We start from the raw sequence: 13,821 nt of genomic DNA, 5'->3' as shown, positions 1-13,821 counted from the left end.
GGGGGATACAAACTCTTGTACGTGTTTCCACCAATCCCTCTCATACCAAGAATCTTAGGGAAAATCAAACAGGAAGGGCGACCAGCGATATTAATAGCGCCAGATTGGCCAAGAAGAAGCTGGTACGCGAGCATCATAGAAATGTTGACCGACGCACCATGGCACCTACCGGATCGAAGAGACCTGCTATCCCAAGGGCCTTTGCTACACCCGGATTCCAGGTCTCTACATTTGATGGCCTGGCCGTTGAGACCGAGGTGTTAAGAAGAAAAGGTTACTCGGAGAAGGTGATTCAAACAATGATATGGGCCAGGAAACCGGCCTCGTCGGCTATTTATTACAGAGTCTGGAAGTGTTTCTTCACCTGGTGTAAGGAGCGGCGAGTGCAGCCGATGCAATTTTCGGTGGCCAGAATACTGGCATTCCTACAATCGGGTCTCGAAATAGGATTAAGGGTAGGCTCGCTAAGGGGGCAGGTGTCAGCACTAACGGAGCTGTTTGGGAGGCCAATCGCAAGCAGAATGGCTGTGCGTATATTCCTGCAGGGAGTTGCCCATACGACACCCCCATTGAAACCACCGGTTCAAGCGTGGGATCTTAATCTCGTATTGGAGGCTATGACTGACCAACCGTTTGAGCCGCTGAAAGAGATTCCTATGCGGCTACTGATCTGGAAGGTAGTATTCCTCGTCGCTATTCGTAGGGTCTCGGAACTGGCAGCCTTGTCTATACAGACCCCCTATATGACTTTCCACCAAGATAAAGTGGTACTGAGACCATCACCAGAATTTCTACCGAAAGTAGTCTCGGACTTCCACATCAATGAAGATATTGTCTTGCCTTCCTTCTGTTCAACGCCAGTACACACGAGGGAAAAAACACTGCACCGACTGGACTTGGTGAGGGCGTTGAAGATTTATGTAAAAAGAACCAAAGAATTCCGTAAAACTGACACCCTCTTCGTGATTCCAGAGGGGGCCTGGAAGGGCTCGGCAGCCTCAAAAGTCACCATATCTAAATGGATAAGGTCCTTGATAACAGAGGCGTATCGCACCTCAGGACGCACGCCACCATTTCAGGTTAAGGCCCACTCCACACGGGCGGTAGGGGCCTCCTGGGCGGTCCGTCACGGAGCCTTGGCGCTTCAGGTATGTAAGGCAGCCACCTGGACTTCCTTACATACGTTTTCAAAGTTTTATAAGGTCCACATATCTGCATCATCGGACGCCGCTCTCGGCCGGAAGATTTTGCAGGCGGCGGTCCATTGACCACACGGTCAAACTTGTAAATGCCCACCCAAAATATATATATTTTCGGGACTGCTTGTGGACGTCCCATGGTCTAGGCTGTGGCCTCCAATGATACGGACGAGAAACAGATATTTTTGGTATAACTTACCGTAAAACCTCTTTCTCGTCACGTTCATTGGGGGCCACAGCACCCACCCCTTGTTTATTTAAGCAGTTGCTGGAACCTTCTGTTCTCCGGTCATTGTTTGGCAGAAAATTATGCCAAAACATGGTATTTTGGTATGTATAAAACATAATATGTATAATCGTACTCCCACTGGCTTCCTACTGCTTGCAGACAGACTAATTAGCTGAGTGCCTGCAGGGGGGATATAGTCAGGGGGGAGGAGCTAACACTTTTTTGCTTAGTGTCGCCTGCTAGGGCAGTGGCTATATCCCATGGTCTAGGCTGTGGCCCCCAATGAACGTGACGAGAAAGAGATTTTACGGTAGGTTATACCAAAAATATCTGTTTTTTTATCAGACAATGGATGTTTTTGTGAAATTATGCATTCAAAAGGAGAGTGAAGGGGTTTTTTTCTTTCCACCTGCTTCTTGATAACACACACACAATCGAACATAGAAGGGATTAAAAAGGATTGCAGGATCAGTTTACACACAATCATTGGTAATTTTTTTAGTTAAGACTATTAGCAAAGTTGCTTCATTTTGCTTCTTGTCACGTTTAATTTTTCTGCTTATTTTGTTGAAATATTGCATATAACTAAGAGTATTCCTTATAACTAAGAGTATTCCTTCTGTTCTTACCTTCTTAATTTGTCAAACCAATGACCAGTAATTTCGCCAAGCAGATGTGTATCTGATAAGAACATAGCCTTCAATGTGGATGTTGGGTCTGGACTGGCCGAGGTCTTCAGTTGTGGCCAGTGGCACTGGATTAGGACAAGGTAGTACAGCAAGAACTCACAGAAGAACATTGTGACAAAAATGAGACCCAGGCACTTCAACCAAAACACATTTCTCCTGTTAAGGCGGGAACGCTTTTCTGTACCAAGTCCAGTCTTCATTGCAGCAATGTCTGTGTACATCAGAGGGACTCCGTAACCATGTGACACCCATGTGTCTGCATCTCACGTGACTTCATGATGCTTGTCTATTTATTGGAAACACATTGTTAATATCAGTATATTCAATACATAGGATTTCAGATTCAAAAGTAAAGTATGCTAGCCTGTCAAAATAATTTTTTAACCTGCTTTTGTAACTTTTTTTTTTTTTTAGACATTCATGTCCCCCATGGCAATATAGAAGACCTTTGGAGGATATTGAGATTGCAATTTTTTTATTATTTCACACTGTAACTGGAGCATCCATAGGAGCCGTCAGAGGTCTGCTAAGACTCTGTTGCTCTGATATGCTGAAGGGGAAGGGGGGAGTGATCACTGGTTCCTATGCAAGAACTGTACTGCGTTTATTGAGCACTATATAGTTTGTTATAAACCACTTCTATCTTCTCCTCCGGGTCCTCAGCTGTGTGGCAGCCGAGTACCCAGCCTGCTCCTGCTAGTTTACAGGAGCTTTAATCCCGCACCATATATTTACTATCGGCCAGGATTAAAGCCCAGGACCAAGTGCCGCACATTTAACGTGCTTGGTCCTTAATTGGTTAATATTTGGATGGTTTCAGCAAGGTGTGGCGTCTGAATAAAACCACATGAGGAAGAGTTCAAATACCATATCTGGACTGCTGCACCTATTAGAAACAGGAAATTCTGTTTCTCCTGCTCATCTGCCATGTGTGACAATACAACATTACAAAAAGCTATGGGTGATCAAAACCTGCATTCTTGATCATTTATGGCTCCAAAGCAGCTCAGAAAAATCATGTTATCCACAGCCTAAAATGGTCTGAAAGTAAACTAAACCTACAGCTCCTAGGAAACTTAGATTTTTTACCCTTCTGCCCCTCACGGCACCAGTGAAGATGCGGATTCTTCTAATCACAGTTCAGAACCGAAAACAACAGCAGCAACTTCACCATCACAACATTCCTCTACCGGGTCCTCCTCATCTGTGACAGCAGAACAAAGCCCTGCTTCCTCAGGAGGTCACTGAAAGAGGTATTCTGACTCCCTGCAGGCCTCCCCAAACTCTAAAGGCCCTTCTTCCAAAAAAGGAACACATTCTACCACTTCGGATGATCTAAAAACAGAAGGGGGGAAAAAAGATCTCCCGTCTACGTGAAAAAGTTACAGACCTTGAAGATAGGTACATTTGCATTAGGAAGCTGTTCATGATGCTTGGATATATTAATACCCCCAAATTATTATTTACCTTTAGTGCAAAAGGAACTAGGTGAACACTATTAGATTACTTTTCGTTTTTTTAATTTGTTCTTCTGTTACTTTTGTTTTTATTATATTAATAAAAGATCTTTCTTTATGCTAGGTGTCCGCCCTGAAGTCAGCGCAGCTTCTTTTTCTTTGTTTATTTACATATCATGTCTATTATTCTTTGTTAAATGTTAAGAGCTTGAAGGCCTAATGCACACAGCCGTGACGGGCTCCGCAATCAGAATACCGCAGCAGAGTCCGTCATGGCGCGGATCAGACGGCTTCCATTGACTTTAATGGAAGCCGTCCCTGCAGGAACCACAGCAAAACGGAGCATGCTGTGATTTGCTTTCCGGACCAGAAGCTCCACAAAACAAATCTGCATTCTTTAATTAAGCTGCGGACGCCTATCGTCCGCAATTCAAGTTTGCCCGTGGACATTGGGCCTTACTCAAGAAATGCATTCTATAAAAGATAAACACCCAAAATTCCTGCATCTTTTTTTTCACTTCAAACCCAGATATGAAAAAAGGACTATTAATTGCAATCAGTACTTTGGTATTATTTCTCAGCAGGACTTATACAAAGATCCTTTAGGTTGTTTCATAATTCTTGTCTGAGTTTAATAATGCTCCTCTCACTTTAGTGAATGTATATTTCCTCAATAAGCAGAAAGCTATTTTTTTACATGTTTTAAAAGAAACTTTGATAATTGGGGGTGACTTCAATTCAGTTTTAAGTCCGGAATCCGGATTCCACTTCTGGATCTAGATTGCCTTCCTCTATAGTCACGCTTTTGCAGAGAGAGGAACTGTAAAATGTTTGGCTCTGTCTTCATGGCTCCAAGAGGGACTATAGCTTTTAATCTTTGCCTCATTCTTCATTAATCAAGAATTGATTTGGTTACCTTGGATATCAGAGGATTGAGTGAGGTTATATGGACTGAGGTCGGAACCATCACCTGATCGGATCATGCATTAGAGTTTCTATCAGTACACAAGAAGTTTCCCTATTCTCCTTCCTTCCCTTGGAGACATAAATATATTCTTTCCCACCCAGAACACGCATCCAACTTGCAAACCAAATTAGAAATGTTTACCATTATCTGTCAGTTTCTAGCGTCTTCTCAGTGTAGACTGATCACATATGAGATGTTTATTCATAAAATACTGTTCCAGGCTAAGAGAAAGAAGAAGAATTAACTTCCCCGTCCTCTCGAATTAAAACCATCGACTCCCTAAATAATGATAATCCCACACCTTACAGAACGGAAGAGATATTTAGGTCGCGGGACAATCTTCAGAGTCTTTTGGTAGTAAAACATGATATTGTTTTTCAAAAAACATTTTTAAAAAATGCAATTTTATGCATATGACAACTATACTGGGGCGCTATTGGCCAAACAAATTAAAAGTTTTACATCTAAGGAAAGGATTAGACACCTTAAGACTCTGGCAGGCATGAAATTATTCATTGCCAAGGAATTGCTAATGCATTTGCCTCATATTTCTCCTTTCTTATTAATCTCTCAGAAGCTACAAATACACATCAACCCCAATTGAACAAAATTTCAAGTCTTCCTCAGAACATCAATCTCCGGTGCCTGTCACCTGACCAGTTAGCCTCTCTTTTTACATGGATCTCTTGGTCTGAAGTTCTAGAATCCATCAAAACGTTAAAGCCTCTCAATTCTCCAGGGCCAGGTGGCTTCTCTAATGGTTATTCTAAAAAAATGTTCTTCCCTTCTGGCCCCCTATCTGGTGAGTGTTTAATGAGTTAATGGATAAGGGTTCCAGTCCCTCTGAAGTCTTCGAGGCCCCGATTGTAACTTTACCCAAACCTGCCAAAAAACTACTCCCCTGCTAATTTTCATCCTATTGAATACTGATGTAAAAATTTATGCCAAGATCCTAAGAATTCGACTCTTTGCAATTCTTCCAACATTGTTTGCTGCAAGTAGGTTTTGTCCCGCAGAGACCGACTCCCGATGGAACCTGCTGGTTCCTGAATCTCATAAAAACTGCTGAACTTGGTCATGTAGCTTTTTTATTCCAAGCCCTAGATGCAGAAAAGGCATTTGATCGGATTCACTGGCGTTATTTAAAGGCTTCCCTTAGGGAAATTTGGTTTCTCTGGTCCCATTTAATCCGCGATCTTGTTGTTCTCTTGTATTTTTTTAGGGTGAGAGTTGGGTATTTTATTGGCACCGCTCTGGGGTACATATAATGTGTTGTATACACCATTGGTTTTGGGTTTCGTTTTTTTGACATTGACCATTTGGTAAAAATAACATGACAACTTTCTTATCCAGATCAGCACAATTACTGCGATACAAAGTTTATATATTTTTTTATTAATCTTTTTTTATTATTTACTAGTTTTGCACATTAAAAACACTTTAAAGAAAAACAATTAAATCTGCATCACCGCATTCTGAGACCCATAACATTCTTATCTTTCCGGCAGCAGAACTATGTGAAGACTTTTTTGTGGGAGGAGTTGTAGTTTTTATTGGTAGTTTTGAGCTACACGCGACTTTAGGATTGTTTTGTATTCTGTTTTCTGGGAGGCAAACAAAAGAAAAACAACAATTCTGGCATTACTTTTTAAAATTATTTTTACAATGTTTACCATGTGCGATAAGTACCAAAATATTTCCACTGTCTGGGTCATTGTGAACACGGTAATAACTATTATGTGCTGCATTTGCAAAAAACTTTTTGTATCTTATCCATTTACAACAATTTTTGAGGGGGAAAAAAATCTGTATATTTTCAACTGCAATTTTTTTTTCTTTCAGTTAAAAACTTTATTTAACTCTTTTGACATTATTTTTTAGTTCCTCAAGTGGACTTGAAGACGTAATGTTTTGATCGCAATCTTTGGAAAGCAACATGTATCCGTCAAAGAAAACAAACAAATGTTAAGTGGGTCGTTGAGCTTTAACCCCTTAATGTCGAAGCCTGTTTGCGTCCCAATGACCAACTAATTTTTCAGTTCTCCTCATCGTTGTATTCTAGGAGCAATAACTCCCCCCACCCCCCATCAACCTAGCCATGTCAGGGCTTGTTTTTTTGTCGGACAAGTTGTATTTTTATTGGCATTATTTTTGGGTACATATAATGTATTGTATAGCTTAATGGTTTTAGGGGGAACTGGAAAAAAAAAATCTGTAATTTGTTTTTTGGATTTCATTATTCCGGTGTTCAGTGTGAAAAAATAATAATGTAATAAAATTATTGTCTGGGTCAGCAGGATTCTGGCGATACCAAACGCCTGTGTGAGGGAGGCCTGATACTCCATTTGTCCTGCGGGGCATCCAACAACAAGACTCAGGTTTCCAGCAGCCAAACCCGATCTTTGACCACACGGTAGGGGTGCCCCAAACATAACCACACCAGACAGATCACTCCTGACCCAGGGAATGGAGACGATGAGGCACAGTGAACTCTATCATGTGTAAGGCTTCCCTCTGTTATAGGGCATGCAGATATACCGGCTCTACTAGTTTTAGGAATGCTTGAAGCATAAATACTGAACCTCTCCCATGGTTTTCTGTATACAAGACGAATGTGTGCATTAGGGCCCTTTTACACGGCGCGATATTGTTTTTTTTTTTTTTTTAAATCATTCAAATAAGTGAAAATGAACAATAATTGTTACTTAATGCGGCCATTTTGTACTATCAGGTGACTTTTCATTTGTCACTCATGTTCAACCAGCATACAGGTCATCACTGATTCGCTCTTCTCACTGCGTGTAAACGCTTCCCGCTCAGTGTGTAACATAGAATGGGAAGTGCTGAGTGAGAAGTGAGCAATTCTCAGCGACGACCTGCCTGTCTGAAGCGCTAACAATTAGCAGTGACGCCACCCGCTCGTTTAGTCAGCAGTCGTCCCATGTAGATGGGACATTAGGCTACTTTTAGACGAGCCGGTTCTCTTGTGAACGAGGGGGTGATGTCATCGTTAGCTCGTTCACTCTCGGACATTCTGTTTATACAGGCAGATACATAGTTTGATTCTCGTTTGAACGAGCCTTCAGCTTTTCACATTCACTGTATAAATGACTGTGAAAGACCAAACAAGCGCTTTTAAAACCGACTGATAAGTGAAGAAACTAACGAGGATCGTTATACCTGCAGAAAGTGAACGCCAAATGATTCTTATTCGTCGTTCAGTCGTTGGCTCACATTTAGACCGAGCGATTATTCTTCACTTTTGCTTGTTTTAACGTTTTTTTCCCTTTCTTTGCATTCAGGCATGTATTATTGTAAGCGGACCATTGTGGAGTAAAGGAAAAAAAAATTTAAAAATTGCAGTGTGTCGTATTTTGGTCTGTATCCACTTACAAAAAAAATTTTTAATCGCCGGTTCAAGTCTATGGATACTTAAAAAAAAAAAAAAAAAAAAAAAGAACACACGAATTGACATCCGCGCTCACTGTGGTTTCTTGTTTATTATTCTTCTACAGGTTTTGGGACACAACAGGCATCACTTTGGTCTTTTTTGTGGTTTTTCGTGCATGTGGAAAAAAGGGGGCACATTCACACGGTGTAAGTGGGTTAGGGCACGATTTCTCAACTCCAGTCCCCAGGGACCCCAACAGGTCATGTTTTCAGGATATCCTATAGTAAGAACCCCTGTGGCAATGTGTGAGGTACTGATAATAATTACATCACCTGTGCAATACTCAGGAAATCCTGAAAACATGAGCTGTTGGGGTCCCTGAGGACTGGAGTTGGGAACACTGTGTCTGGGCACCTTCACAGTCCTTCTGAGAACCCCTGAGTGCGAGGGGTCTTCACATAGATACAGTCTCACATCCCTGCGGAGACTCCCTTCATCCCCACCGCGGTGGCAGGGGATCACGATGTTCTCACTGTTTTCACGGGGCGGCGCTGCTGCCAACAGCCCTATTGAAAACCATGGGCGATATCGCAAAAAGAAAGGACATGCGGCGATTGTTTTTTCACGCAGCATCGCAGGAGTGAAAACATCGCAAATGAGAATCAAACCATTGTTTTCAGAATGGTGCGTTCTCGCACACAAATCAACAGATTTTCTCCCCAGTGTGAAGGGTCCTTACAACGTAAAAACGCCTTTTTTTGCAGAGTATTTACGTGCTCTATATACTTATTAGAGTATTTTTTGACTGAGCCCATTGAAATCAACGAGCTCCATTTGTGTAAATACGTGGCGTATACGCAATCGTGAGAATGAGAGAGTAAGTTTTTTGTATCAAAGTCATAATAGAAAAGAAACAAAAATGTTTTTACTTTGTAGAGAAAAAAAAAAGTTTACCATGGAAAATACATTTTTCATATGAAAAGGTATTTTCGCACAGACGAATTAAAACCGTGTTTTCCATAGACGTATCTCACATACGGACGGCGCCAGCGTGGACGGGCTGGTATACATTTTCTAATCAGGCTGCGGAAGGGGCTGCCACATTGTCTTATAATTCCATTTTTACACCATAGAGTAAAACCTAAGGCTTCTTCTGCAGAGGCTACATAGCGCCACCTGCTGCTGGTGAGCAGTACTGATGTGGGCAGCTTGAGAGCCGGCAGTGGGGCGCTGCGCCCGTCTGTGGCACTTTCTATGGAGAAAAAGGGCTAGCATGTATCAAAATAGCGCTCCTCCTGCGTAACCGCAACCGCTGTAAGAAAGCTCAACATTACCGGTCTGACACAGGCAGATCTGCGCACGTAATACGCACGGCTTCGTGCACAGGCATGCATCATGTGTAAATACAGCCTCTATATTGTGCGCAGTAGCAACCCGCACGTAAGGAGTATGCCGCACCCTCAGCACTGCACTAGCGCGCCTCCTACCGCCTCTGTGAGACGTACAGTGTAGTCACGTGGATACAGCGGCCCCCGCCACCTACACATAACGGTACTTACCGCGGCCGTCCGCAGAATGCTGAGCGTCCAGCACCTAAGGACAGGTCCAGCTGGGGGCGGGGCTACGTGTACCGTCAGCTGATAGGCTGAGTGCAGCTGGTCACGTGAGGCATGCTGCAGGTGAGGGGAGGAGCGCGGTAGGCTCTCTCACTGGGGCCGGCGGCTCTATGCCTGCCGCACGCACCGCTATTCTGCAGCCCACAACGATACCGCGACATGTTCTTTTACCTGGTAGAGCGATCACATGACACGTCCCGGCCGTGGTGATCACGTGATTATCCTACTAGGGAGTGGGAGGAGCGATGCAAAGGAGTATATATGTTTTTATTTTAACGTATAAAAGGCATTTTCATTAAAAGGAGGCGATTGTGGGCATTATGCTGGAAGTATGGAGGGGTATGATACTGGCGGGACATATTTTTTTTTATTTAAAGGGGTTTTCCAAGCAGCGCCCGCTGTGAGATCGTGGATACACTGCAGCCAGAGTGGAAGCCGCTGCTCCGATCCCCATGTAGTGGCCGGCGCTCATAATTACTGGCTGGGGTCTAACTGAAAACAATCGGAGCAGCTACTGCAATTACGGGCCACTATATAGTGGATCCCAGCACTGACTGCAGGGGCTGCCTGGAAAACCCCTTTAACCCTTTGCAATCCAATTTTGGATTCAGAGTTTCTTAGGGGGGTTTTCTCTTTCTGCTATTATACAATGGCGCCGCCTACTAGCTAGAGCCAGTACTGCGGTATTGGACATGCTGGAGAGGCCCCCGACAACTGAGTGGCCAGTAATATACAGTAAGAATACCCGGACGGACGTCTTCCGACATCGGAAACTGTGCAGCCTTCAATCAGAATGTCTTTAGACAACGTCAGACAGTGGATTGGAAAGGGTTAATGGAGGCCATAAAGAACTTAATAACTGAGTGGAGGACCTGAAGGGCATTATTGACGGCGCTTTTACTGTGTGGGAGGCACCATGGGTAGCAGTATTACTGTCTGGGGTGGATGGGGAGATTGTGTTGAAGATATGGAAAACAAAGCCAGGTGGCTGGAAATTTGAGGAGTCAAAGATGTCTGTGTGCCAGATTCTGCAAAGACAATTTGTGACCGGGAGAAGTTGTCATGGCATCTGGGACAGATGGAGAATAAAAGGAGAAATGAACGACTTCAGTCAGACAAGACATCACCTGTTATCACTGGATATAACAGTACTGTGGTCATATATACAGTGTGCACAATCACCAAGCTGTTATCTACACTATATGGTTACTGTATATGTTGGGTGTTGTATACTGTTTTTTTTTCAGCAACAATATGGTGGTATTATGTGGTCAGAGTCTGAGGGTATAATATGGCCCTCATGTAGTGTTATTATTCATCTTTGTAGTAGTCTTTATTCAGGGTCAGTGAGGCCTCCTACACACAGGCGGAAATTCCGCAGAATTTCCGCCCGTGCCCACTGCCATAGGATTTCATTAGATAATGCAATCCTATGCAGACGGCCACGATTTGACCGCGTGAAAACTCGCGCGGTAAACAAATCGCGGCATGTTCTATTTCTGTGTGGCACAGAAATCTCACTAGTGACACGCCGTGCTGGCCGGGTGGCAGCCGGCACATAGCAGAGCGGAGGAGACGCCGGGAGCGGGTGAGCCGCAGGTCACTGCTGGGGCACGGCACGCATCCCACTGCGAGAATTCTCGCAGCGGGATCCGACTTGGCCGTCTGCAGGAGGCCTATGTTGGTATTAGGTTGTATCCGCACGGGCGACAGCGATATGGCTGCTATGTGCATGTAATTTTGTAGCGTCAGTGATGCTTTTTTCTTGCCACAAATGTGGCATCTCTTTCTGCTACCCGCGATCTTCTCACACGACAAAATCGCATGATTTTGTAGCAAGAAAGGTAATAGGAGTTTCTAATGTTAAAATCGCATCGCATGAAAGTCACAAGTCGTGCGCCGCGATGCGATAAACAAGGAGGCACCATAGGGAAACATGGGCTACAAAACATAGCAATCCGCAGCTGTTTAGAGCATGCCGCGATTTTGTAGTCTTGCAATGTAGCAGCCTACAAAACAAACCCATAGGAAAGCATGGGCTTCACATACATGCGATTCATAGCACTGTCACATCGCTACACAATTGCACTACAAAACCGCCTGTGCGGATACAGCCTTAGGCCTCGTTCACACGGGAGACAAAGTCGTGCAATTTTGTAGCATTGCTACAAATCGCATGTATGAGAAGCCCATGCCTTCCTATGGGTTACTTTACGCATGCAATACGCATGCAAACGACAAAAAACTCACGGGTTCCGCTATATGCCAGCGACTCGTGAGGTTTTGTAGCCCATGTTTCTCTATGGAGCCTTCCTCCCTGTTGCATCACATCGCACAAAACGTGATTTTCATGCGATGCGATGCAACTTTGACAGTAGGAAATCCTATTGTCAAAGCTAAAATTTAAGCCCTGGCTTCAGAAAAAAAAAAAAAAACCCACACATACATCACCTGTCCTGCGCTGTCAGCCCAGCCGCATCTTCTCCCGGGTCCCCGGCAGTGATCTTCTCCTCTTCTGGAAGCGCTGGCTGTGATTGGCTAAGCATCAGCCAATCACAGCCAGCGCTCGATGAATGGCTGTGATTGGTTCAATCACTGCCATTCATCGAGCACTGACTGTGATTAGCTAAGCGTAAGCCTATCACAGCCAGCGCTTCCAGGAGGCGGGCATTTTTGAATCACCGGCCAGAAGAGAAGAAGATGATCTGTGCCCGGGACCCGGGGAGAAGATGCGGCCGGGCTGACAGCGCGGGACAGGTGATGTATGTGGGTTTTTTTTCTTCTTAAGCTACGGCGTATTTTCGGGGAAGGGCTTATATTTCAAGCCTCCCCCGAAAATCCTCACAAGTAGCGCTACAAAGTCGCGGTATAACCGTGAGAAATAGCAGCGATATCGTACGGACCGGCGATGCGCTATCACTGCGATTTTCTCGCAGCAATGCTGTGTCGCCCGTGTGAACGACGCCTTAAAGGGATTTTCCAGGGAAGTACTTCTTATCACCTATCCTTAGGATAGGTCATCAAAAGTTGATTGGCTAGGGTCCGTTGCTCGGGACCCCGACCGATCAGCTGAACAGACGCATGCTGTCAGCTTCACAAATACACAGAGGTCATAGCGGAAGCCTCTGCTATGACCTCCGTATAGTGGGCGGCGCTTGTAACTGCAGGCAGGTTTTTTTTATATTTTATCTTGTCATTGTCTGATTGCTTAGATGGTATATGCAATACACTATTACATTACACTGCGATGTGACAGGCAATCTATCAAGTGACTCCACAGGCATGGCTTGATAGGCACAATGGCTGATCTGGGGGCCTTCAGAAGGACCCAGACTGACATGGCAACCGAACGACACGCCGCTATCTCATCGCATGGGGGCCATTCAGGACCCTACAAAAGTAATTGGGGCATTTAAATGCCACTGTCAGAACTGACAGTGACATTTACAGGGTTAGCAGCCGTGATCAGCGTTGACATTGATCACGGGCACGGCTGTTGCCGGCTGTAAAAAAAACAGGCAGCACCCGCATTGTATACAGCGAATCGGCTCCCGATTCCCCTTCAGACAAACGCCAAATGCCGAAAATGCAACTGTACACTACGTGTCGTTAAGGGGTTAAAAACAGAAGTAAAATGGAAAGCTTTTGCAAGTTTTCCACTTACATCCAGTTTTGGTGGTGGTTCCTCTCTGATGAACGTGGCTCAGTGGTTAGCACTGTTGCCTTGCAATGTTTGGGTCCCACGTTCAAACCTCATCAAGGGCAACATCAACTTTGAAAAGCTCCATACAATCATCACCCTCGGTCAGATTTGAACCTGCAAGCTAGCACCCATCACACTTGTTTTTTTTTTATTGCCAAAGAAACAGAAGAGCGAGAATAAACACAGAGGGAACATATAAAGTCAACAAATACACCACCCTTGGACAGTTTTAAACCTACAGCACCAGCTTTGTATGACAGCGGTGCTAACTGAGCCACCATGCTTGTTCTTTCATTGGCAGGGAAACAGAAGAGCAAGAAGAATAAACAGAAAACTTAAAAAGACTATGTTGTCCATAGTCAGATATGAACCTAGAACCCCAGTCTTATAAGGCAACAGTACTAGCCATCAAGTTTCTTCCTCCTTGGGCTAGCCACTGAGCCATCAAGCTTCTTCTTCTTTCTGAGCTTATTCTCCTTCTTTTCCTTCACTTTCTTCTCCTTCTGCTCTGGAGGAGGAGGAAGAAGTAGAAGATAAAGCATGGTGGCTTTTCTTAATTTTTCGCCATTC

General features: G+C 44.2%; 1 protein-coding gene across 4 annotated transcripts in view; it reads right to left on the bottom strand.

The window, feature by feature from the left end:
• MPPE1 (metallophosphoesterase 1) overlaps window positions 1-13,821 on the bottom strand; it is a 69,687-nt gene that overhangs the window by 41,389 nt on the left and 14,477 nt on the right. For 3 of the 4 annotated variants that reach the window (XM_066579531.1, XM_066579533.1, XM_066579534.1), the window contains exons 1-2: window positions 9,492-9,601; window positions 2,058-2,403 (exon numbers count right to left, since the gene is read on the bottom strand). In XM_066579531.1, the coding sequence (XP_066435628.1) occupies window positions 2,058-2,338 (281 nt within the window). In that variant the 5' untranslated portion in view covers window positions 2,339-2,403; window positions 9,492-9,601. Of the gene's footprint in view, window positions 1-2,057; window positions 2,404-9,491; window positions 9,602-13,821 lie in introns of those variants that run through there. The other variant, XM_066579532.1, reaches the window with a different exon arrangement.

This window comes from Eleutherodactylus coqui, chromosome 9 (assembly GCF_035609145.1).
Source record: "Eleutherodactylus coqui strain aEleCoq1 chromosome 9, aEleCoq1.hap1, whole genome shotgun sequence".
Lineage (NCBI taxonomy): Eukaryota > Metazoa > Chordata > Amphibia > Anura > Eleutherodactylidae > Eleutherodactylus > Eleutherodactylus coqui.
The sequence above is the reverse complement of the archived record's forward strand: the minus strand, read 5'-3'. Positions and strand labels throughout refer to the sequence as shown.